This window comes from Nyctibius grandis, chromosome 8 (genome assembly GCF_013368605.1).
Source record: "Nyctibius grandis isolate bNycGra1 chromosome 8, bNycGra1.pri, whole genome shotgun sequence".
NCBI classification, from domain to species: domain Eukaryota; kingdom Metazoa; phylum Chordata; class Aves; order Nyctibiiformes; family Nyctibiidae; genus Nyctibius; species Nyctibius grandis.
Genome location: NC_090665.1, coordinates 39,586,697 through 39,613,379, shown reverse-complemented (window position 1 = coordinate 39,613,379; position 26,683 = coordinate 39,586,697). Strand labels below are relative to the sequence as shown.

Sequence of the window (26,683 nt, the reverse complement as noted above, 5' to 3'; positions counted from 1 at the left end):
TATTTTTATGCTAAATGCTATTCAATGAAGAGTAGATCAATTTCAAAACAAGAAGGTGCTAGAAGAACAATGCATCTTCTCCAGAGCCCTACCTGTTTATCATTTTAAGTCAAAATGCAAAGATTTCCTGGTTTGATTACCAAAGAAGAGAAGCTGAAAGCCTAAATGGGGTTGTTACAGCATGGTCTTGTTAGGGACACAGGCTCAGCTGCACAGAAGCATAGTTCACACACACACACCAGCAATACGACACACATTACCTGTCTGCTCTGTGTCCGTGGCTGTATGGAAGAAATTGTACAATGACAGTGAGAGAGGGAGAAGTAAAAGATGTACAGGTGATTTCTGAAAAAAAATACCCTCATCTTCTGCTACTGGTATTCCATTAATATCAGTTTTAGTGAATACAGACGGAATTAACCGTACATTTCCTTATTCAAACAGGAGGATTCCTGAACATGCTAACTTTGTGGCTACAATACGGTCAGTGAAAGAGTGTCTAGCAAAGGATTTATGATTAATCACTTGTCAAACTAAGGACAATCTTGCAGTATATTGTAGTGAAATTGTCTTTACAATACAATGAGTTTTCCAAATGTGTTTCCTACTCTGTCCCAAGAATCAACTCATCACAGCGCTATAATGAAAGAATAGAAATCACAAATGATGTCCAAAAGGATAATAAATAAAGAAATTTCATCAAATATAAAAGGCAGAAAATCAGCAACAATTCATTTCTGTGATGGCAACGGGAGGAAATCAGGTAAGAACCATCTCTTAAGACCCATGCAACACTGATCAGAAGGGTGCAGTGAAATACCCATTTGTCTGGGGTAACAGAGCACCACACTTTCAATTACTTAATACCATCATATAGAAGCTATTCTGATACCACTATGTGATAATCTAATAAATACGTACTGCTGGCATAGCTATTCAGACTGTAATACAAGTAGAAAATAGAAACAAGTTTCTAAAACAAGCTGTGCTTAAGTGTTCTTTTCAATGACAGAAAAAGTGCAACATGCAGACTGTAAAATGAACCACAGTATTCGATAAGACAGACTTAACCTTTCTTCATCTATTTCTTTAAAAATTAGATTTAAAAAGTGGAAAAGCATGAAAGGGCACTCTTCAGAGTTTTATTATTAAAACATTTATTTTCTGCTTGGAATTTTAGAAAGCAATGACACTGAAACACCAAGTTGAAACATGATGTTGAAAAACTATGTTAAGTTTTGACAATAGTTTCAGCTGCAACTTTCCTCCTCTGTTTCAGGGTCCAGAACTCCAGATACTATGAAAACTGGTAAAAATTCAGTTGACTTCAAAAGAACTTATTGAATACACCCAGACCAGGCTCAGATACCTCTTTAAAAATAAAGGTGGATCCCACGAGTCCATTTCAATTGTTTCATCAGTAGGTAAAACACTTATTTTTCCCTCTGAGGCAACAGGAAAATACATATCCAGTCTGTCACATTTCACAGGCTATTATAAAGCTTTTTCTTACATTAGACCTGAAGACCAAAGTCTACTTCAAACAGTTTTGAAGAACTCCAGGTCTTCTAGCAAACCACCTCAACAGAGAAATGCTCCAGGATTTACCTGCCATTCAGATAAACGGTGTACCTTATTTCATCAAATCCTAACCCTTTATTCTTCTTTGAAGTTTTGAGACGTATCCTCTTTCTAACTAGTCCTCAAGCTAAATCTGTCATTCTCGGAAAACTTACTTCCTCTCAGGACGATCACACATTTCCTGTTCTCAGATCATTTTAACACAGATAAGGTTTTTTTCAGCCGAGGCAGAGTTTAGCGAATCAAAAATACCTTCCCCACACTTGAATCTAATAATCCTGCTACCATGCCCAAACCCTGATCGGGATCTCTCTTTTTTTCCCCTGTTCTTTATTTTGCCACAAAATTTAACTTTCTGTATCATTATCCATTTCTGCCTACCTCTGGGATATGACATTCAATACACCATTTGTCTCCTTCTCCCAGATGACTTTATTCTTTCTATCCTATTCCTTACACTAAATTCATCACTATAGTATCAGATTTCTTTCCACCAGTTTGATATATGGCATGACCAGCATTCGTCCAGCATTCACTGCAGGACAGATGATAGCTTCACTTTCAGGTCTCTCAATGCTGTTCTTCTAGAAGTTCTTGTAGACTTGCAGTTTCAATTATCAGCTATTTTCCTCATTAGAGCACTAATGTACTCTTGACACCAATGCCCAAGACAGTAGAGAAAACTACCAAGTTGCTACTAGTCAGAAGGCAGTGAATGAATGTACACACAGGTGTGCCTGCTTAATTTTAGGTATGTTTACGTCTTTGTGAAGACACAGCAAAGACCACCAGCACACCAGATACACCTCAGTTATTTAGTGAGAAGAACATCTAGGACTACAACTAAGATACGATTATCCTAATCATAACCAGTTTTAATGTCATTATGACTAATTATTTGCCATATCACATGCCCTACATGTCACCCTTCTGGGAGAACATTACCTCCTCCCTAGGCAGTATTGACTACTTAATTTACTTTATCTTCTTCTATGTCTGAAAAGTACCTAATACATTCTGGGTGCTGCCAAGTTCTAAACAAAAAAAAGAATAAAACAAAACAAAGTAAAACAAAATAAAACAAAATTGGAAACATCAGAGAAAGTAAACCACAATCAAAAAAATTCTAACCCAGAGGCCATTTGTAAACAAAAGTATATAGACTATTTGCTTGCCAGTCCAAAGAGAATAGATCCTGCCTTACCTTCGGGCAGGAACAAAGGAAAAATGAGCAGGTGCATTGGGAGAGAAGTTCCGGGGACTGTCCAAAGGGCTGCTGCCTGTTTGAGAAAGTAAAAAAAAAACACCACACACACACAAAAACATTTCAGTCACATCTGCAACAGAGTAAGTTTTCACAGTGCAGAAAGACTTTCAACAGGAAGTCGTAGTCATAAATAATTGAAAATATGGAGCCTTGAGTCTTTGATCATTTGAGCATTAGTTTGCTAAAGAAATGTTCTGATACGGATGTATCAGTATTTCCCCCCTTTTAAAATAATTTAAGGCGTACATTTTCTTTCTTACTGTCAGATAAGTAATGTATCACACATACACAATATAGTCTCTTAACATTTTGCAATAATTTCTATAGACAAGCTTTTCCTAAGGCTTCTCATTGAAATACCTGAGTTAGAAATGACACTTATGACAGTTTCAGGAATAATAAATAGTAAGAAAGTATTTCCTCACAATGTACAACAAGGCTGAATGCAAAACTCACGAGTCAAAAAAAAAGACATACCAAAGGAACTGCACGTGATAATAAAAGGACAATACACATGTAAGATGGTCAGGCTATAACATATCAGCATTCACCCTAACTACCACTTTTCTGAAATAATACTTCTACCATGAAAATGAAAGTTCCAGTGAATTTATACAGCGAGGAAAAAACAACACTAAATTTTTACTTGGCACAAGAATACTTTCTCTGGGCTTTGTCATCTGATGTGTAAGCATATGGTTGGTAAGTGGTATATTGCAATGTATTTTATTTCAAAGTAAAAAGCAACCATTTCATAGAAAGCCCTTCTGAAAGCCAGAATCATTTACAGACTGATTGCAGAAACCTTTGAAAGTTATGGATGAATTAGAAGCTTCATGTCAGTGAGTGTGTTTTCTATCGGGAACATTCTTAAGTGGTTTGCTTTTTCAGATCCTTAATACAAGCACAAAAGAGAAACTATACGTAGTGAACATATGCCAATAGCAATTTCTTTGTGCATAGACAATAAAATAATATGAAAATAAAAGCAGTAAAACTAAATAGATGCTGGACAAGAAATGCACTGGAAGGTACATAACTGTGGTCATCAGAAATGTTTTCAAATTTAGATCCCGTATAAAATGGATTTATTTTAAAAGTCATGTTGAAAAGTCAAACATCAATGATGAGTCATCTGCAAAGGACTTGCCTCTGTTTCAGGAGAAGTACTAGGTGCCCAGCTCGCTCCCCAGACCAGCACTCTTTGTGAGGTTACGGTCCCATCCAGCACTGTACTGAAGCTTACAATTAAGTTGCAGTAATTTCAACCCAAGTTATTACACAGCTTAACTGTTATGCTGAGCAGAAATGCAATGTAAGAACTGTGCTCAGTTGAGGATGACATTCACTCACACTTCAGCTATACAAATGGTTCACAAAAATCTGCAATAGCATCTCTCCACAACTTCTTGCGAGCAAGGTGTGTGCACACCTGGCATGCATGCCTGGGCAGGTAGGGAGGAGGAGAGGGAGAACAAGCTGATGCCTTCTGGGGTACGAGGATGGCCACAGCGCAGCACAGGCCAGCAAACTCCATCTGGTCTACAAGTCTAGGAGGGGAAAAATCACAGCTGGTTGAGATTAGAGCAGCCCCAGGTGGATCTAACATGCGTCAAGGGGTGATGAGAGAACTGGAGAGGTACGTGAATTCCAGACCACTCCACAATCTGCTTCACCAGGAGCAAACTAAATTAAAAACTAAGGGTTTGAGCACCAGGTTTGTTTCTCTTTGGCTTGGTTTTCTTTTGTATTGTTAGTTAAGAACTAACGACGAGTTCACAGTGTAATATAACACAAGGCAAGTCTTCACCCAAAACTGGACACTATTTAACCCATTCCCAGTATATCCCAAGTGGGAAGGGGAGAGAGTGATCAGAAATCAATAACTAGGTGATTTCTGGTGCTTCATTTATTACGCTTGGACTCATTTTAATTTTTACAGTCACAGTGGAAAAACAGAGACATTATACTGCTTTTGAACTGAGAGAAGACAGAATGGTTTGACAGTCTAGATGGCATTGCAAGCTTACAAGAAAGACAGGAGGCGGCTACGACAGCCCCAAAGTGAACAACTCAATGGTGCATAAGCACACATGTCCCGGTAGCAGCACATGGCTAGGGTTAGGGTCGCCCTCTACTTGCTAGCAGAAAGCTGAAGCAGCATTTTAGGTCAGGATGAAATGCAGCAGGAGTATGGCCTTTCCATGGTTATGTGGATCTTCTAACAAAGGAAGGCAGGCGGCCAGTTTTGGTGGGAACCTTGGTCTTTGCCTTCCCATGCTTTCAAGTTTTATTGCTGACGAACCCCACTGTTTCAAGATGAACTTTTTGAACAAAAAGCCCATTGCCCAATGCTGTCATAAACAAGCAGGAACTGTCATTGCCTTTTTACATCTTCATCAATCTTTTGCAAACTTTCCAGATTATGATCAAAATAGGATTTCAGAATAACTGAGCAAATTGGGTAATGACAGTTTTTAAATTTCAAAATTAAGTATGTGGGTGTGTGAACTCTTCTGAGCCTGCACAATCTGGTACAGAGACACTACTAATTTTTAAGCAACTACTTTTTCAGATTTACATGGCATATTTCTTTCCAGACACCGGAATTTTAATTGTATCCCCTGTGAGTTCATTCTAGTTTTAAAATGAAAAGCAATTAGTTTTTCTACTCAATTCAAGTCTGGGTGAAGCTTTTAAAACAACAACAGGGAGAAGGGGAATTACTACTTCCCCTAAAATTTCCCAGTACTGCTGCATCTGCTACAGTTGAAGGAATTTTAATAAGAGAAGACTTACTGTGATGGTCTCGTTCACCAAGGCTGATCGAAACCCTATTTATTGTGTAGCAAAGGTAAACTCCCCTGTTGCTCAAGGGTTATGGTTGGCTACTACTGAACCTGAAATGACTCTGTCTCAAGGGAGTGTTACACATAATGACAACCCATTAGGTAAATCAACACAGTTACATGAACGTTAATAATTCAGGCATGAACCTTTACATCTTCCGGACACAGGAAGAAGGATGCAGCCAAAGCATTTGTACATCCACTACCCTCAAAGTACAAAACTGGACCTTACGGGCAATAGATAGGTGAAAGTCTCAGCTACCATCTATAGACACAAAATTCATCAGATAGGTAATGAGTCCAAAAACTTACACTAGAACCATGTTGTAAAACCTGCTTCTTAAATACTTACAAAAGACAAAGTTATTGTGGTCTTCTTCATAGGATATACTAACATTATTTGCTGAATATTAACACAAGCCACTAAAGATCTTATTGTACGCTACAGAATTAGCTGCCTTCCAGCACATACAAATCTTAAAATGACCAACATTTTAAGTGCTCTGTGTACCACCTGTCTCAAATATAATGAATGTCATGGTGCGCTCACACCATCCGAGGATCACACACTTGAAATGCAGATGAACTCCAGGGCAGGATCTGGAGTGGTATGTGACATACTCTGCCCACTCTAAAAATAATAAACAAATAGAGACCTTAGTAATAGCCATTTTTCTGCCAGAAGGTGGAACTAAACTTGCAGTGAAAGAGCAGAATAATTTCATTCAGTACCACAGTGCTGCCTCTGAGCAGATCCCTCCACCTGCCATTACAGATGGGAGCAGGACGAAGGTGCCAGCAGTGACAAGCGTCTGCACTGGAAGCCAGCGAGTAACCTGGCTACCTTACAGTCGTGGAAAGTAAATTTTAAAATAGCCTGACCTTCAGTCATCCAGCTGTCAGAACCTATCTCTTTCCTACTGAATTATAAAGATGATGTTGCTGCTTTGATTGATTTTAAGCTTTTCATTTCAAAATATAATGGCAACTTAGTAATCAACATCATGATGTGTATGTATGCTCTAACAGGTATACTGTGCACATCTCCTCTGTGATTTTCAGATTTTAAAAAATTGATTCAAACAAATACAAACAAATGTAAGGAGCATACGAGTATACTTTTTTCCCCTCTGATTTTGAAAGAAAAAGAATTTAGAATAAAAGGAAAATTTTCAAACCTGTATTTCTAAAATGGGGCACTTCAATCCAAGTCTGGGTGACTAAACATGCAGAGCGACTTTCCCACGAAGTTAACAAGCTGTAGCTTTCTATATCAAGGTCCCAGCTCATTTTGGAAAATGTTATTTCATCCAGTATGAAAACAGAATTAGTACACTTCAAATCCGTTAGGCATTCTTGAATCAGAAGTGATGTCGTGGCAGTTAAAATTGTTTGGAGGTACTTCCATCTCAAATGCTGAGATCTCTTGAGTATTACTTTTCTTTTAAATTTTCTAGGATATGAGATTGCCTGGCACCTTGTCTGGATGCTGTTTCAGATAGCAAGTGTACCTGGCCGGATCCGTGTTCATTAGGAGGTAGGTTTGCCTGGTGGACAGTTAACTGTGCTATATCACACCCACTGACTTTTACATTACATGCATAAGAATAACTCCTGAGGCTACTGCCATACGGGACTTGATTTTAGAGTAGTTTCTGAACAGAAACATTTTAGAAAGCCTCCCTGATTTCTCTGCATGCTTGCTGTTCCTTTGATTTGTAAGTGAGGTTCAGAACGGGCATTAAGAAGAGCATGTTCAAGACAAAAGAGGCCAGGGAGAGGCTCCAGTATTTCTTAGTAACTTATCAGTGTATGTGCCTGAACAAATGGATTGATAGATTCTGTTCAAATGCTAAACAAATATCACAGCCTGTTCTCAAATTCACATCTCATATATGATATTTCTTAAGAAAATATTTGTGACTGTACTCAGTTTTATCTACTTTTGTCTCTTGAATAAATTATTTTTCCCAGGGAAGACTCCTAAAAATAGTCCTGGTAGAAAACTCAAATTACAAGTAATTTATCTTCCTATGCTCTACTGGCTACTCTTAGAGGTCACAAAGGATGTCCTTTTAATTATTATTTTAAATCCCATATGCAACATCAGAACAAAAAATGGAAATATTTGACAATTACTGCTAAAGAAAGATGGCATAGCACTGATTAGTTACTCTAGTTTCTAGAAGACGGTCACATACTTCTAATAGAAGATAAGCTTGTAAATCCTGAGACAGCATCAAAACCACTAAGAACAATTTTTCATTTTTGAAATAGACAGAGAAGAAAAGCAAATAAAAAGAAAATATAAAAGTTTCTATTGTGAACATTTCTGCATTTGTTTTCTGAGCAATAACCACGTCAACATCTTGTTGCAATCTGCCAAATAAAGACACTTCTTTCATATTCTGAGGAGCATCTTTCTGTATCACTTTAGTTAAGGGCTTGTACAGTTAATTTAGAATTTAAGTCCAATATATATGTCAATTCTAAGAATAAAGTAAAGAGTACAATGTAACTAACTGGAGAATCTCTATCAGGAAAAATGCCTTGTTGAAACCAAATTTTACAAAGCTATCGCTATCATGATCACACACAAAAGAACCAAGGGAGTTTGAATTGAAAGGGAATTGCTCTATGTGTACTTTAGCCCTGTATTTTACTTGAGATGCTGAAGCAAAAAGAAAATGGTTTTAATATACTACTTTTAAGATTTTGTTAACATTTTCATTTGAAAAGCATGGGCCATTTTAATAAAACAATGTCATTAAAGTAACTTCCCAGCCTTCCATGACTGGGCTTTACAGCATCCCAAAGAAATATGACAAGTTTCATAAAACTTAGAGTGGTTAAGGGTTTCATGGGCATCCCTGAACAATAATTTTGGTCGTCTTTTTCCTTTCAACAGGCTGTATGTCACCTCTCAAGATGCAATGCTCTGCAAACAGAAGCAGATGGCTCCTTCTAGCTGAGCTACTATCAATTTGCTGTTCTTTCTCAGCATTTCCTTAGTTTCAGTCTCCAGAAAGTATTTACAGAACATACTGCATGTAGGAGGAAAGTCTGATTATAATGAAAACAACGGTTACTTGTCTTACATGCAACAGTGATGTGCTTCCAGAGAGGCTCCACTGTGGATGATGTGCCACAAATATTCAAGCTATTTTGTGCTACTGACTGATGCCTCTTAGGGCCATACCTGAAGCCCAACCATCTTCTCTGGCATTTTGAAATATCAAAACCAATGCAGTCACACATCACGTACCTCCCTCAGCAATAAAAACACCAAGGGAACATGCTGTTCAGGCAAGCTGTTGAATCTGCATGCGTGACCCTTTCTGAAAATCCATAGTTACTGTAGGCTGAACAATCATTCTTTCTTTTTCTATGGAAATAACATCTCCACACACTTCACCTCAATGACTGACAAGCAGTTGCCCATTCACTTCAAAATGAGCATTTCCCAGTTGCTGCCATGGTAAAACTGGCAGTAATGTAAAAAAAGAAAAGAACCCTAAACATCTCATGTTGCTCTAACTAGCAGAGTCCATAAGACGGCTCACTGCACAGCTGCTGGGCTGCCAGAGGCATGCAGAAACAAGCAGGATGTTTCTTCTCATGAGAACTGCAGCTAAATCACCGGCACAAATTAACCATGCTAGGAGACTCCAAACAAGATATTTACTTAAATGTATTTAATTTTATTGTGCTTCGTTCTCCATCTCAGGTTCTTTTGCAGGATGTAAGAGGACTGAATCCCCCAGAAAGAGTGGAGGATGGATATGGTAGCAAACTAGAAAGCGCAGAATAGATGAGGACATAAAACATTTCTCTTGAAACTATAAGGACTCTCTTACAACAAGTTAGAAAAGGTGAAAAACTATAGTCAGTTTAAGTTTCAAAGAGCATATTTTGGTGTAGAGTATCAATACGTTCAAACTCACTACAACGAACACTGACATTTTTCCTAATGATTCCCAGGTAAAGCAGTCCTAGGGAGTTACCTGCGTGTCCATGAAGAGGGGAATGTGGACGCGGGAGAGTTGGAGACGTGCTGGATGTTACGATCAGACTCTTTCTGTTGCTTGTCCGACAGCTGAAAGAGGGAGAGAGAAATAATAAGGCATGGTCAGATGAACAAGAGCACCTGAAGGCAGGTCCTGCAGAATGCCTTTCAGCTAGGGAGGAATCTCTCAGTATTTAGGTCAGTATTTCCTCACGCTCCAATCTCAGTAGTGACCCTGCAAAGAAGTAAACAGCCAGGGCCTAACAGTACTTACGTCAGCAACAAGTGTTTTAATACACTGCAAGCAATATAAAAACTGTATCTCATGCTGCACAGGCCACTAGACATAGCTGACAATACATTCCTGGCTCACAAAATATGTGCAAATCATGCTTTACAAATCACACAAAAAGCAGAAAACTGTAAAATACCCCAGAGTGCTTCAGATACTCTTACCAATATCCAACCTAGCAAATAAATCCGTTACAATTACTGGCTATTACTATAAGAAACCAGAGCATATTCCTTAGGGCAGAGTTAAAATTACGAAGCAAAGTGTTAGCACAATTCAGCAGATGAGCAGCATTACTAATAAAACTTAAACCTGAGATTCAAGAACTCTGCTAACACGTGCAGCAATACTGACAGAAAACACTGCAAAGCAAGTTGCAGACAAGCCCTCTCCTTAATCAGCTCCACTCACTGCCATGACTTTGTTCCAGCAAAGAAACTGACAGTTCTGTATGAGGCAGCTCAGGTTTGGTTTTTTCCCCACTGGAGTTTCAGACCTTAGCCAAAGGAAGAGAACGATGTGTTCCTCCATTTGCTTCCCAGACTCTGATTGCTAGTAGCAAACATTTAGCTCTAAACATGATAAAAGTAATTGTAATGGGCAAGGAAAACATTTTTAAATCATGGGAGCTGTGAAGAAGAGCAACTAGATAGGATAGAATAGAATCATAGAATAATTTTTGTTGGAAAGCACCTTTAAGATCATCAAGGTCAACCATTAACCCAGCACTGCCAAGTCCCACCACTAAACCATGTTCCTAAGCACTGCATCTACACGTCTTTTAAATACCTCCAGGGATGGCGACTCCAAAGATATTTAAATCACTTTCTGATCACCACTTTTCCCATTGTTTAAGTTGAATAAACAGTCCAAGTTCCCAGCAAAATCTCACAACCAACCAAGTTTTAAAGCTACCTACATTTATTCATTGCACCTCTAACTTGCTTTCTAGATGGCAGACACATTTCTGCTTACTTCAGCAGGTCTCAGGACAGGTTACTAAAACCATATTGGTCTTGATAGCAGGTGGGAGAACAGACGGGAGTGGGGAAGGCTGAGCAGAGGCTGAACAAGGAGCTCCCTGGCCCAGCTCCGGAGGTGTCCTGTGCAGCTCCAGGCTGGGTCACCGCAGGTGCATGCAAAGCCTGTTTGCTTGCAGGGCTCCGACTGCCGACATCTTCCTCGGTCCTTCCTGCGCCGGCTGATCTTCTGGAGCTGCCCGACTACAAACACGTTCAGACTGCCAAGAACTACAATTTAATCCAAAACTGTTTTGCTGCCACAGGATACAGTGCATCTGACTATTATTATTTGTAAGCTTTTTTATTGCTGTACCATAGGAAACTAGAGAACTTGATGCAGAAAAAAAAAAATACAACTGAGCTGCCAACTATAATAAACAGTCATAAAGTTGAAGCACCATTAACTGCTATTCAGGCTCTTTAGTGTACTTAAAGCATTCCTGAGAATTATCCAACTGATTCCATACAATCTCCATTTACGTTCATGTATTATTCAACAACAGTCCATCCAAAAACTGATTACCATTGTGTACATCATATAGAAAAACTAACAGCCTGATTTGAAGAAGCTTAAAATCTCAGTTCATGGATTTTTTTGACATGTTTTCAGTTACTCTATTCCAGTAACAGCTGAAAAAAACAAAATGCTCAATTCCAACATTAACACCAGATAATCATTATGTTTATATTACTAGAAAATCTTTCTCACAACACGAAAGTACTAAGTATTCTAATATAATGGATATTACTATATAATAAATAATAAAAATCCTGGACATTTTAAAACAAATTATAATATAAGAATTTAAGACCTTGCTCAATATAAAACCCTAGTACAATGAGAAAACAGCTCCATCCTCTATGGTCATATCCCTTTGCTAAAATGTGTTCCCAAAATACACTTTACCACAGCGATGGCTGGAGCTGGCTATGGAAACTTGGTATATTTAAATCTCAGCATAACGGGGAACATGAGCTGTCCCAAATCCAGAGCTTTTTAACTGGTTGCCCGCGCTTGCCAAATTGGACCAAGTTTAACAAACCCATTTTCTGTGCTGTATTTGCAAAGACAGGGAACCAAAAGAGAAAGGGTTAAGGGGCTGGAGAGCAAGCACAGCTGAGACCCATTAAAACAGGTCAGGTTTACACAAATGTACCCAGAGGAGGGAATGGCTTGGAGTGAAAACCTAGCCCCAAGTTAGGAAAAAAAAATATTCTCTTTACATCCCCAAAACTGGCTAACTTTCAGTTTCTCTGGGTCTCTAACCTTGGAAGGGTGAACATCACTTATGCCTGTTTAGTCATTTCTATTAACCATATGTGTTGGCAATAAGGCAAAGCTTAAACACAGAGGCTAAAATGAGAATCTCTAATTTCTTGAACCTATGTTATAGAGAAAAATATGAGAAAAATATACAGACAAATACAATCATACTCTCTACTGGCTGAAGAGAGCTCTCTGGATATATACATAAAACTTTTAACAGATCTTGGAATCCCAGAGAAGCTACAGAAGAAGAGTGATAAAGTTCTGGTAGTCACAAAAATACAACAAAAGGAGGGAAGGGAGGAGGTAACATGAACACTTCAGTTGGGTGACCTCCCCCAAGAATTCCCTACGACAGCATTTGAGCATCTCCTAAAGGAGAACAGCTAAATATGAAAGATGCAAAGCGGGCTTTAACCAGGGCTTTGTGCCAAAGAAATTCAAACTAGTCAATTTAAGTGTTGGCAGAAACAGTTCAAATGAAGAAAAAATGATTTCCTGGAAGATGCACTTTAGCCAGACAGACAGTACTGGGCTCAATACTGAGCTACAAGCCAATGATGAGGAGGAGACCATATTATTAAACCTTTAAATTGCCTTAATTATTGTTTAGTACTGTTCACAAATTCTCCAAACAATACTATATGTTTCCTTGCCCTAAAAATAACTCAATCTACATAAGAAAACAGGAGTAGAAAGTAGAAAGGGAAAAGGTTACCTACACATCTCTGAGTATTTTAACTAGAAAAAAAATAAAGTTCTGAACCAGTCCAGAGAGATTCCAAGCATTATTATTTGTTTATAAGCCAGAGTTTTGCTGTTTTCATTAAATGCAAGGCGAGCCTTACTCTGACCCTCCTTTCCTCTCACAATTTGGTATGGGTCTCGTTAACCTTTTTTCCTCAGATCCCACTTCATAATTTCAGAGAACAAACCCCCTCTACATCTTCCAGTTTAGACAAAATACAATTTTAACAGTGCAGAGTTTCTGTGCTGCCTGGAGTCGCAGGGTCGAGCTCCAGCCAGCGGAGTGACCCGGAGGGCTGTCGATGTGAAAATATCCCTTCTGCCACCCCTGCCCTCCTGGGCCACCCAGGTCGCACACCCACGCTGTCAAACCCAAGTCTAGAAAACTGTGAGAGCACGAGAGCAACTTGATTTAATTCTGAACATGCACAGCAAAATGGATAGTTTACATCGAAATATTTGAAACAATGTCTTTGCCATCACTACGGAAATTGTGCTTTTACTATTTCTAGAGTTCACTTCTTTGCCTGCAGTAAAAATAACATTTGTTACGTGTACTGAAGCGCTCCCAGCGCGTTCTTGAAACTGAACACTGCAGGACATCGGACATGGGTCTGGTAACTGGACACTGGCTTTGGACCCACTGAAATGTGCCCTGGAGCCAGCGCCCTTGGCCAGAGTTATTTATGAGGACATTTGGTAGCGTACCTGCGAGCTGCACGCAGCCCGAGCGCTTTTCAGCTACATCCTAACAAACCTCCTCCTATGCACCAACGGGCAAGTCAAAGTCGAGCCTCTAAGCTGAACACCATTAGTACACCTTGTTTCATAGGCATTTTCAGTCTGAAAAAGAAAGTACACCTTGTTTCATCTTCTTAAAAAGTCTGAAAAAGAAATCAATGTTTCAGTTTCAGCACAAATCAATCTCCAATTCTTTATTTTAGCAGCTTCCTCAGGGCACATCTCTAACTCAATGAGCAAAACTGTCCATGAGGCATTCATGTAATGAAAGCAAGGGCCACAGGAAAACAATTTAAAAATAAATAACCAACCACCACTATCAGGTAATTTCATAGCGTTGCTAGTTATTAGAAGTGAATAATGATAAGAATTCTCTCAAAATCCATCTAAATTCATAGGCCTTGAGAAATTTCTTATACTTGAAGCTGCTGAATGTGCAAGTAAACAAGACTAGCACCGACTGCACAAGTTTTCCCATAAACTTTGACATAAATCAACTTGAAGTAAAAAGATGTACAGAAAAAGTACAGCTTAAATGGTGTACAACTTTTGGTTAGTAATTATTAATGCATTTGATTCATAGTTGTGATTTTTCATTATAGAGTTTTAGTTTTGTAAACCATCTCAGGTTGCCAGAGTGCCAGATTAACTCTTGCATTAACTAGCAACTCCTTTCAAAATAACATTTCAGAAGTCCAGCATCAGACTTGTTCCAGATCTGACATTTAATTCAGTCAGCCCAAATCCCTACAAAATGGGATGCAAAATTCAGAGCAATCGTGCTTACAAAAGCTACCTGTGGTTACATATTTTCCTAAAATGTACTGTCACCTAACCGAACTTCACTAGATTCTCCTCTGATGTTACAGGAGTTTGGTTTCAGTTGATTTGCTTTACAAAGACTTCTTTATGAGAAACAGAGATTTTGGAAATGAAAATAAGTATTTAAAATTTTTATTCACAATGGCGGAAAATTTACAAAATCCAAAATCTGCATGTCAATGAATGCACCAGCTGCGCAGCAATGTTAACTAGATGTGGAAGTTATTGTCTTAATTATAGTAATTCAAAGATGGAAGCAATTTTGTAAGCTTTAGCACTACCAACAACAGGGATAATTAGTTCTCTAAAATAGATAAAAATAAGTAAGCATCTGGTTCAACTGATTATTTTTTTTTCATGTTCAAGAATAGTTTAAAAGTTATTCATCCTAGAATAACTGGGGGAAAAAAAGAAGAGTTATTATTCATGGTGTAGGTTTGATGGTTTCCACAACAAACACTTCTTTTCTCTTAAGGAAATACACTTATGCTCACTTAAGACTTGAAGGATGGAAGCACAAGTCCAACGAGGAACTTCTTAAAGATCACAGACAGATTCTCCATTACAACAGACACAGAACTACCCTCTTCCCGCTGTCACCCAGGAAAACAGCATCTATTTCCTGTCATTAAGTCCCATGAGCAGGGAAACATCCTTAATTTGGATCCCTTCCTGGTTACCTTGTCCAGAGTAAACAACTAAGGATTCTTTCTCCAGTGCATCTCTAGACAGTTTTTCCCTGCCATCCATTCCTTTGTAAGGTCAAACACCAACTCCCATGACCTTGAGACTGGGTTGCAATATTCCTGTTTCCCCCATCTTATCAAAGAATTTCAAATAGGATTGAACTCCAGAGCCTAAAGGAATTTAGCCTTAAAGAAAAGTAATACCAAAACCCAACTGCATGAGTGCAGGATCCTCTTCCACAAGAAGCTTGCAAGGACTGGTTACTACAACCTTGATGACTACAACCACAGAACAGATGCGAGTTGTTCAACGAGCCAGCCTCCTCTCAAACTTGCATTGCCTGTTGTTTTGAAGCTTATGAGAGGAAATAAACGGGACAAAGAAGTATTTTTCATGCAAGACAAGGAGCACGGAGATAAAAGATGTAGTCAACTTGTGAAGTATGAGCTGCGCTTCTGTACAGACATCCAAAGAGAGCTCAGGGGGTAAAAAACATGAAGAACGTCTTTTTTTCATAATGCCACACATTTCAGCACGCTAACAAACACATTAACTGAAGTGAACAAGGAGTCGAGCAATGCAAGACTTACAAAGCATGCGTTACATTGGATGTAGACTGTTTCGCTTTTTTTAAGGCAAATTAACATCTTAGGACTTAGGAATTAATATAGTGCATGAAAGACCATTTTCCTTTCATCTAAAACAAGCTATATGTAGATAAACCCTTCTACTTCTTCATTTAGAGCTCAAATTCAAGAAGCAGCATCACCTCAAGCTAAGAAATTATGAAAGAAAAGGCTAAAATTGCCAATTAACACCAAATTTATGTCTAATTTACCTAATGTTTGAGGCTGGTGCACACCTGCTTACACCATGCTGTACAGTCCAGACTTTTTGCGTTATTAACAACATAGGAACAACTCTGCAAAGCCAAACAAAATGAAATGTCACAACAAATTACAATGACTGGTACAGCCTTTCTCAACTAAATCAAGCCACTTTATTCTGAAATATTCCTCCCTCGCAAATACACTCCAAACCTATCTTCATTCTTATATGAAAAGAAAAAAAATAAGAAAAAAACCCCCTCCGATTATGGAAGAGATGCCCCAGAATACATATAGACAGAATTTAATGGGAGAAAACATACACCAACCTTCTCAAGCATTACTATCTCCTACTTCAGTTGTGTTATGCATTATACTGCCATGAAGTTACATCACAAAGTGTGAAAGGATGATTTAATGAAAACTAAGCATAATGCATACTTTCATTTCCCATTTCCTCCAACTCTATTATTAAATGCTTCATGTAGCATAACTGCTTTTTAAATAAGTCTCTACTTGGCAATTCTCACGGAAGATAATTTATAACATTTTTTTTCCTCCGAAAAATCCAAGCAAACAAATTAAAGAATGAAATGACAAAGTGATTTTATATTGTTTCAAATCTTTTAACCGTGTAGCTTACAATGACATACAGGTGTGTAATATAACAAACCCATTCTAAACACTCTCCCCAAAGATGCATCCAGAAAACTAAGCATATGAGCTGAAAATAAAAAGAAACATGTTTCCAAGATTCAGAAGTGAAGGAGGTTTAATATAAATGTTGCATAAAATAATATGAAAAGTCACTCAGTTGCTATGTAGCACACAATGTGAACAGTTTTCTTCATTTTGTTTCAGAGGATTTTATTAGTTTAATTATCAAAAAATGTTACAAATTAGCTTTTTATCAGCTAACTGCAGTTTCAGTCCTCAGTGTGAGGATAAATTACGTATCTCATTTAAAAGCTATTCTAACAACACATTATTTTAGAAATAATCTCCAAATCAGACTGTGTCAATGCAGTTGCCTTTTCTCCACAGAGGACAGATTTTCACACGGTCGTACAGTAGAGCAATAACAAGGGTGGGAGCATTAGGAACGTAAATGGGACTGAGACATTTGAAATTGAATTATTTGCCAAATTTTAAAAATACATACTTTGAAGGTTACACCAACAAAATCGATGCACATAGGTGATAAAATCTACACTTCTCCTGTGTCAAATACTCAAATCAAAAGGTAACCTTTTCCCTAAAAAAACAGCATCCAGGGTTTATTTTCTAGTGACAATTCACAGCCAAAAACTTTTCAATAGATTATACAGAAGCTCATAAAAGATGATGTGTCAACGATACCTTTGTAACTACATAGATTTTTACAAATTGATGGAGTCGAGAATACATTCCTCTAGTTCCTACACACTGTCAGGTCTGACCGGTCTTAAATTATTGCTGGATAGGGCAAATGCCAGCGCAGACACTACTCTAAGGAAACCCTAGAACAGACAAAGCATGGGAAATGAAAAGAAAAAAATTATTTATATATATTTTCGATATATATATCTGTCTCTGAATGCTGCCTTCCCTCCAAAAAAGGGAACATAGAAATACTTGTGGTTCAGCAGACCAGGAGCTGAACAGGCTTAGTCCATAGGTGGAAAGCAAATCCCCCTGTCCATCAGCCAGCAGCACGGTTGGTTTGCACCAAGGACTCCCCGCTGCTGGAGCTGACTATTCCCAAACTGTAGTCTGGAAGAGGTGGAGAGGGTCTGTGCTCTCCTCAGCTCCCCTGGGAAGGTTTTGCCTTGTTGGTGAGACTCATCTTTCCAACTATGGAGATTAACAATAACGACCCTACTGAAGAGTCTCAGGTTTTGCACCTGCTTGCCAGAATTTTATGCTTATGGTATTGCTTTCATACTAGCTGGATCTACCATCCTACTTTGGCTTTTAGGCAAACTCTTAGGCTAACGAGTGCTAGGCCATGCTTCCATCCCTGGTGCTACTGCTATTTAGCAGATGAGCCTTACTTGTTGCCATCCTCAGCTCTCCAAGGAGCAAGATGGACAACATCAACTTTCCTAAGAACCACACAGCATATTTCACTTGCAAGCTCTTCCCAATCCATTAGAGTACAAAAAAGCCTGAACTGAACATGGCACTGCATCTGGACAAACATGCCAGAAGAGCAGACACCAGAGAGAGTATCTTGTTAGACAATAAATCCACTCCCCAAGTCCTCACCTACAGCCAATTCCTCACCATCTCAGAATACAAAGGGACTAAAATATTTGACCTTTAAAAAAAAAAAAATCCACCAAGGTAAGCTGCAATATATATTATCATGATTTGCACCACTGGTACATGGACCCCTCATCCCTCCTACATTTCTGACCCATGCATCATTCCAATCATCACCTGCTATGAGAACTGTGTTCTTTATCATACTGGGACTGCAGCTCCCCGTTTTTGAATTTTGTAGGGTTTCAATATATATTAAAAAAAAGACTGAATGTGTAAACCATTCACAAGTTCATCCCCTAGAGCAAAGCATAGCAGATAATGAAGTAGATCCAGAAAATCAAAGTCTCAGTCTTAATCTGCCTACTTTACAATGATACCTTAAATTTATATTTTTGCTTCTAAACTAAAAGGTAGGAGTGTACTTTGTATTTTCATTATAACAGACCCTCCTCTTTCTAAAGTAATAACGTTTCACAACCCTTAGCAGCTTCTTACAAAACAAAACAAAAATTCAGCAGCATCTTAGCAACATTTCTAATAACTACAGGTTGCTTCTGAAGACAGTCTAATGAAGAAAGGTTCTTTCTTTCAAGAGGGGCAAATACACTTTCCTCTGAAAGTATTAAAACATATGTATGCACACACACACACAAACATTCAGCCCCCAAAGCCCTTCAAAGTAAAAACAATTTGCCACTCATTACGTTTGCACACACAAAGATGGGCAAAAAATCCTCAAAAATATCTCTAAAAAATAGAAGGAATGCGTGAGGTTGCTAAGGTGGGCTGATAGTAGTCTAAGGGACATATTATGAAAATAACCAAGCTTAACAAAACTGTAACTCAGCAAGTAAACTACAAAACTTTTGACATTTGCTCACAACTAAGTCGTTTAAGAAAGGAATATGCCATGCTTTGCCTATCTGGACTCAAGAGGGGCTGGGCAGAGCTGTTCCCCACCAAAGCCAGGTAAAGGTGAGATGTGCTGCTTTAATGCAAAGCAGATATCGAGTGACAACACATGTTGCTCAGTTTGTTCCCCCCAGCTCTGAGAAAAAAAATGCTGCTTGGGGCCCTTCTAATCAATACACTCATTGAATGACAGAGAGGGAAAATGTATACCTAGGTAAGAGTTGGTTCTAAATGTCAAAGAAGTTGACAGACAGGAGCTGGAGTTCTGTGGTCATAGAAAATGCTCAGTGTAGCAAGTAAAACTGGTACAAATTCGTGTACACAAATAGACTACCCTGTTGCAAATCAAGTCCTTACTTGTTTAGGGACACAGGTCTGTCCACAAACAAGTCTCAGATAAAAATGACAAAAGACATAAAAAACGACTTACAAAAATACATCAGCTAACTATACTGCAGTGTATATCAGATCAAATAAGCAGCATGCTTTAAAATAATAAGAAAATATGCCTGTAGAAGTCATCTCAAGTTAATGGAGCAATGAAACCACAAAAGGCAGCAGAGGAGGGGGAGGCGTGGGGTGGGGATCCCACTCTGGCACAAAAGTAGTCCCCGGATCTCCAGCAAGGGTAAGTTTCTGGAACAATCAAGCCTGATTACATGTTAAACCTCATTCTTTTGTGTAAAGCTTACTTGCTATCTGAGCCAAATGTTCATCATCCAATTGCTATCAATTTTTCATACAAGGATGGTCATTCCAGTTTAATAACTATTCAAACACATTCTACAAATAGATACACACAGAGTTTTGAAATTTTAGGAGCTCAAAGCTGAAACAATCATTCACAAAACTAAGCAGAACAAAACCACAAACATTAAAAGCCATGAGCTGAGAGTCAAAGCTTGCTGCAGTACATGCCGAAGGGTAAAGCAGTTCTGCCATCGCCTAAGAAAGTATCCTCGTTTTAAAAGCTATTCTACTTAAGAAGGCTGAAGATTAAAATCAAAATCAATTCCACTTACAGTAAGATGGTGGAGGCCAGTAAGTACAAATACATGAATGTATCAAAAATAAATGGATGGTAGCAGTGATGACAAAAAGGAATCATAAAAGAAATTAGGAAAAAACTAAATCCTAGCAAAATCACAGAGACATAATTTACAGAGCTATGAAAAAAGCAGATACTTAATAAATGTACCTCTTCTAAAATTGGACCAGAACGCAAATGAAGAAACCACTAAAAGCTTTTTGAATGCTTTATGTAGTTATTCATAATTAAAGGAACTAGAAACAGGTAACGTATTTTTACAAATCATGTGTAACAAACTTTAGCACAAACTCAGAAGCACAGGCAAACATGGCCCAAATTTTCTCTGAGACAAAGTAAGGAAGATAAGACTACTAAATAAAATTAGCCTATTTCTGTATAAATAAAAGATTTTTGTAAAATACATTTCTGGGAGCCAGGTATTGTCATATCACAGCTTTCTGGCCAACCCGTTCTGTTCCACCACAAAGTATGAAACCAGCATGGCCAGTGTAAAACCAAATGAGACCCATGAAAACAGCAGAAAGTACAAGAATGAAGACACAAAGGAAGACAAATGCAAACGCTTACAGAAAGTCAGGTCTTCAAATTCCTCAGCAATCCTGCTTAATTTAAATTAAGTCTGCTAATTGTAACATACTGATTTACCATGCAATCAAGACTGGAACAAAAATTAAAGGACAGGAAAACATACAATATACTGGAAATAACTAATTTCAAATGTCACCGCAGGATTCAAGCTAGTTTCCTTATAGATCAAAGATTCAGGGAAAGACTGTTCTCATATGTGCTTGCAGAACATTTTAATCTACAGAGGCTCATGTCTCTTTGGGTCCCGCCAGCTCTCCTGTTGTACATGCTCACTGGCAGTGTCTTATGATACCAAAAGTAACTCATTCAGCATCAAATAAAACACGTGAAGTGATGTTTGTATCTTCTGTTTATTCTGAAGTAGTTTAAGTAATGTCCTTAGTACTACGTAAACACAGCAGGCAGTAATGGATACGGGGAGACTGATGCAAGCATCATAACGCTATGGAAGCATAACATTTGCTTAGATTACATGCTCAGATACATGACTAAGCTCTGTCTTCATATAAAATATCACAGTTGAATACCAGCTCCTCAAACTTGAGGCATTTTGTGGAAAAGATCATGATTTACTAAGCTTACAATTTCAAAACATGTCCAATTTACTGCACAGCATTGCCCAAAACAGCCAAGAGAGACTGGTATCAGGTGGCTTGGATTTCACATCTGGCACAAGCACTCCCCTGCACAGGACTCGTAAGCGTTCCCCTTCTCAATTCCAATTCTCTGGACCCTTCCACCTTCAGCCGACATAGGACCAAAAGCAAGCACACCAGAACAGTCTTCAAAACTAAACTTTTAAGAGGCTGGGAATAAACTATGAGATTTTACTACTGAAGTGCTTATTATTTTATCTACAAATCTACTCTAAAAAGCACTTAGGTGTTACTCTGTAGTCCTCAAAATAATAGCAAAAAATAATAATTGGGCTATGGACTGGCAAAAACTATTCAGGGAATATCTGATAATTAGCTACAAATGTAGAATTAAATAACTTCAAAGGTGTTTTCCTTAACACTTTGAAAAAATGTACTTTCTCAATACGGTAACTGAGATGGTGATCAGTACTAAGTGTTCAGCACCTTGCTGAAAACTAAGTCGTTTGCCTCCAGGTAGGTGTGTGGTGACACAAGATGACATGTCATGCACTGTTTCTCTCAGTTCCTTAAATAAGCTCTGCTCTTTATAAAAAATATTTTGCCCTAAGCTGTACAGTTCCTTGTTAACAACAGCATTCAGCTGCCATTAAAATAACAGGAATCCCAAGTGCACCGGAGAACATCTCTCTTAGTTTGCTCCTCACCACAACCCAGCACCTCTTCAAAGAATAACAAGGACCTGCAAAGAGTACCATCACGGCACGGGTCCAGGTTCCTCAGAACCACATACATCTATAAGCCTATCCCAGAGCTTTAAGTTGATGGGTGCTCCGGATTTAAAATTCACTTGTCAGAGACAAACAACAGTTGAAATAAGCAGATGAACAGACTCTGAAAGGATTCCAAAACCCAAATGTGTCTACTTCAATTAAAAACAAGAACTGCACATTTCCAGGCCAAACGCATGCCAGTATGTACTTTTTCTGTCTTGTTTTCCATAGTAGCACTGATCTGTGTCCTCTGTGAAGTTCAGAATCTCCCTTCTCCTCCTGCCTCTTTTGAAAACAGTTTCTTTCCCCAATATTTTTTTGTCTTGTTCAAAATATGAGGAAGATCCAAATAATTCATGAAATCGTCCCCGATTTGTGTGTTGCTTGGTTTCCTCTCCACAAAAGTTCTGACTTGAAAAACTGGTTTGTCCTGGGCTATAGCCAAGTGTTCATACAAGAGAGTTTCCATCTGAACAAAGATCTTTCGAGGCTTAAAACTTCAGTGTTAACCCTGTAGGACACTTCGGGTTTTAGTCTAGCAGGGAAACAGACAAAAGCATTCAAAATGAATTTAAAATCTGATTTACACAGACAGAGTCCCAAATAAACTAAAAATTACAAACAATCCAGGTGTATTCTCTGAATCATTACACTTATTTTGGATATTAGGAGGACCACCAGTCTCATTGTACTTAAGTAGTACAAATGTCCCATAATGGAGAGTGTACTGGAAGCTCCCCAAAACTCATCCATTAGTGAGAAAAATGTGCATTACGTTTTCATGCAATACAGAAGACTATTCTCATAAAGAGCTTTTCAGAAGATTTTTCCCCCCCTCAAACAGTGTTTCTGTCCTAAGACCATACTGAAATACTAGTAAAAGTAATTTGAATGACATTTCCTTTCCAATTAGGAGTGTCAAGAGGCCATTTAATACATTGAGTGAGGTAAAAAATTGGAGCTAAATATTATCAAAAGCATCAGATTTCCAGGTCTTTCACATCCTTCCCAACATAAGGGAAACATTTCTTACTTTATTCATGTGAGCAAGGAAATGTGTGGCATGACAGCTGTCACTTTAAAGTTAATTATAGCATAGACTCACATTTTTAAGATTAGCTTTATGTTACCACAAAAAGTAAATATTCTGTTAGCGTCAAACTAATTGTTTTTCTTCGAAGTGACAATGTATATATGGAGGAGGTGGCATCCTTCTGACACACACAGATTTAATGTCAATCTAGATGAATCAGTATTGAAAAAACACTGAATACATTTGAAGGGATATGTATGGATGCACTGTCTAACATGGCCCCGTTATGGTAGCTTAAAAGTTAGCACGAATACACCAATGCATCTGAAAGCACTATTTACGTGCTCTTGGCCACTTGATTATTTCCCACTCACTTGTTTACATCCCAGTAAAAGGTGGTTTCTCTTACTGTTTGTGAATATTTCAATAATGAAGAGCATTATTCTTAGTTACCAAGGAACTGTTTATAATGAACTACAATGATTTCCATAGAATCACTGATTTTAGAGGTGTCTTGCTACTTAAAGATTGTTTTACACTTTAAAGGTAATTCATTCCTGTGATTATCAAATTACTGCACCACTGATGCCCTTTCACTGGAAGGAAAAGGAAGGAAAGAGAACTAGAGCGTCAATGCCAATTGTGGCCACAAAACCAGCATGTCCTTCCCAACAGAAATCCACCTTTGTCATCCCCCAGAGATATCTTTCAAGTCACTTCAATACACAAATCTCCCCTGTTTTAACTTTGCAAAAAGAAAGTCACTAAACAAAAGTGAAGTTATTAAAATCCACAGTCACAGCTTGTGCTGCCCAGACAGGATTAAACTGCTGGAAAAAAAAATGAGGAAACATAAGAAATCACCATTTTAAGTCAATTTTTCAAGACGAGCAAACTCCCACTTCCACGTTTCTACACTGCTGTTAATAATATCAAATTGCAAAAGTATATTTAAGACATGCCCAAAGCACAAAGAAACAAAAGGATTTAAAAAGAGGCATTTAATTTAAATACATCAGAATGATACTTTATCTTTCCATAATCCAATTTCAATAGGTAATGCCTCAGTACAGCTGATACTAGAATACCAACCCCACGTGCCCTTTGAACCAAGGAATTCTCAAATCTCTTCTATAGTTTAAAATCATAAATATTTATACTGAACCAGTTTGACAGGTAAATCTGATTTATGCTTACGTCACCCCTCCCATGACAAACTCATATGTATTTACAGTTTGCTCTTGACTTACTCTATCCTTCCGGGAATATGCTCAAGAAGAAACAATCCAGCCACTTTGACCGGAGGAGCAGATGGTTCACTTTTACAGTACCATTAGCTGCAGCGACAACCCCACCAGCTGCACGAGAGAGCTCATTTCAACATAATGTACCAAGGAGAAAGAAGAGTCCTTCCCATTTGCCTTGTAATGTAAGAAAAGCCATATGGGAGTGAAGCCCTTTAGGATTTTTAGTATGTACCAGAAGCCATCATTATAGAGAAATGTGCCATATAGTCAAGATTACCACTAGTAACCCACTCTTGCGATGCGAAACCAAATTAAAAACTAAGACAAATTGAAGGTGGAGAAGCCCAGAATTAAGAGCACACAAGCTATCACAAATATGCTAGGGCTGTACATGCAGGATTTACAAATAGACCAGAGGAAAATTGCATCAAACATTTGACACAGCAAAAAATTCTCTGCTGCTAAAAATGCCCAAGATTGCAATGGTACAGAAGAAATTTAAATTGCAATCATAATTTTTAAAAGTAAGAATTTTACTAAGAAGTGAACATTACACTTTGAAAGGAGGCCAGTTAAAATAGAAAAATATTTATTCATTCAATGATTTGGTACTTCATGCCAAGTGCCCCGATGCCATGATCCCAAGAACATTAACACACAGAAACGCCCAGGTCCTGGTGCGGCAACGCGCGAGATGGACAGTGACCGCTCTCATAGCTCAGATACTCTTGGGAGCAAAGTTACTACATACGTGTACACACGTTTGCAGGACCGATGCCCTGGTAAGAATCACAATATAACAGTGTGTCGTGTATCTAGCCGATTTATCACAATCCATGTCAGACCAGCCCAACCTGCCTACCCATCTCCCCCAAGACGGGCGGCAAAGAGCTGGCAGGTCACCAGCGGAGCACGGCAGAAGGTGATATTCCCAGCAAACTGTCACACATGCTCAAATATTTCATTTCTAAGGCTGACTGAAGGCTGTGGTTTCCGTGCTGTGCGAAATAGGATTTCCACCACATGACTTCGTGCAGCTCCTCTCTGCTACAAATCCTCACAGAGCTGTTTGATCATTTTGAAATATCTAATACTCATTTATGTGATTAAATCAATAAAAAGTCATCTCCTTTCCATTAAGATGTGCAGCAGATTTACAGATCAATTTCTTTCTTTTTGTACTTCAACTACTAACAAATAAATGGAATTGTAAATTTTGAGTAGGAGTTTTCTGACAAAATATTGCGCCTGAAACCTTGTTAGTATCTCTCAAGTTGTTTCTGTCCTTGATGTCTCATTTTAAATTCAAGATGGCACACTAACAAGGTATTGAAAAATAAAGATACTTTATTGGTGTTATGAGAAACCCGCAGGCGTCCACTTGGTATGGAAGTCCACGATTGTTGCATTTTCACAAAATACTACCTTTATGCAGGCCAAACACTGTCTAGAATGGAGTGAGCTTTAGAAAAATGAAGTTCTGCAAGCAGGAGGAATAAACGAGTTGCTCCATAAGCTGCAGGTCTAACACAGGTTATTTTCTTACAGATCAGTGTCTTCCTTCACCACAGCTCCCTCTCCCTCACCCGCACTAACCCAGCTCCGCTCCTCCTGGCTCTGCCCATCTCATCTTGCTCTCGCAGTGAACCCAGTCTCATTACACCATGCTGCTTCCATGCTCACCAGCTGGTGGCCAAGAAGCACCTGAAAGCCAAGTCCTTATCCTTTGAATATGGAGGCACTAGACAGTAATTTGCCTCCCTTTCCTCTCCCCAGCCAAGTTCAAGAAACCCGTAAGGAAACACTGAGCTTTATCTCTACCATTCCTGTTCCTCCACCAAACCAGCGCCGCAACTGCTCAATGAGTTTGAAAGTTACTGCTGGGAGCAGAGATCAACACACGACCTGAATCTCAAGGAGCTCTTTTCCTTTAAAAACCAGGCTAAGGACAACAAAACCTGTATTTGAAAAGAATAACATCTCTAATGCAATCCTTTGCAACTAAGATCTAAATTTATTTACAAAATCTTTCTTCATCGCCAGTAAAATTTCTAAAAATCACTAACTTTGATAAAATTTAAACCACAAAAGTGGAATGATAGCAGAAAATAGAGTGCCCCCTCCAATA

At 38.4% G+C, this 26,683-nt stretch overlaps 1 protein-coding gene across 1 annotated transcript in view; it reads right to left on the bottom strand.

Annotated features, from left to right (window-relative positions):
• The window catches only part of MAST2 (microtubule associated serine/threonine kinase 2), a 195,305-nt gene that overhangs the window by 60,010 nt on the left and 108,612 nt on the right, over positions 1–26,683 (bottom strand). Inside the window, 3 exon segments of the mRNA XM_068407089.1 lie at positions 261–281; positions 2,786–2,861; positions 9,702–9,793. Coding sequence (XP_068263190.1) covers positions 261–281; positions 2,786–2,861; positions 9,702–9,793 — 189 coding nt within the window.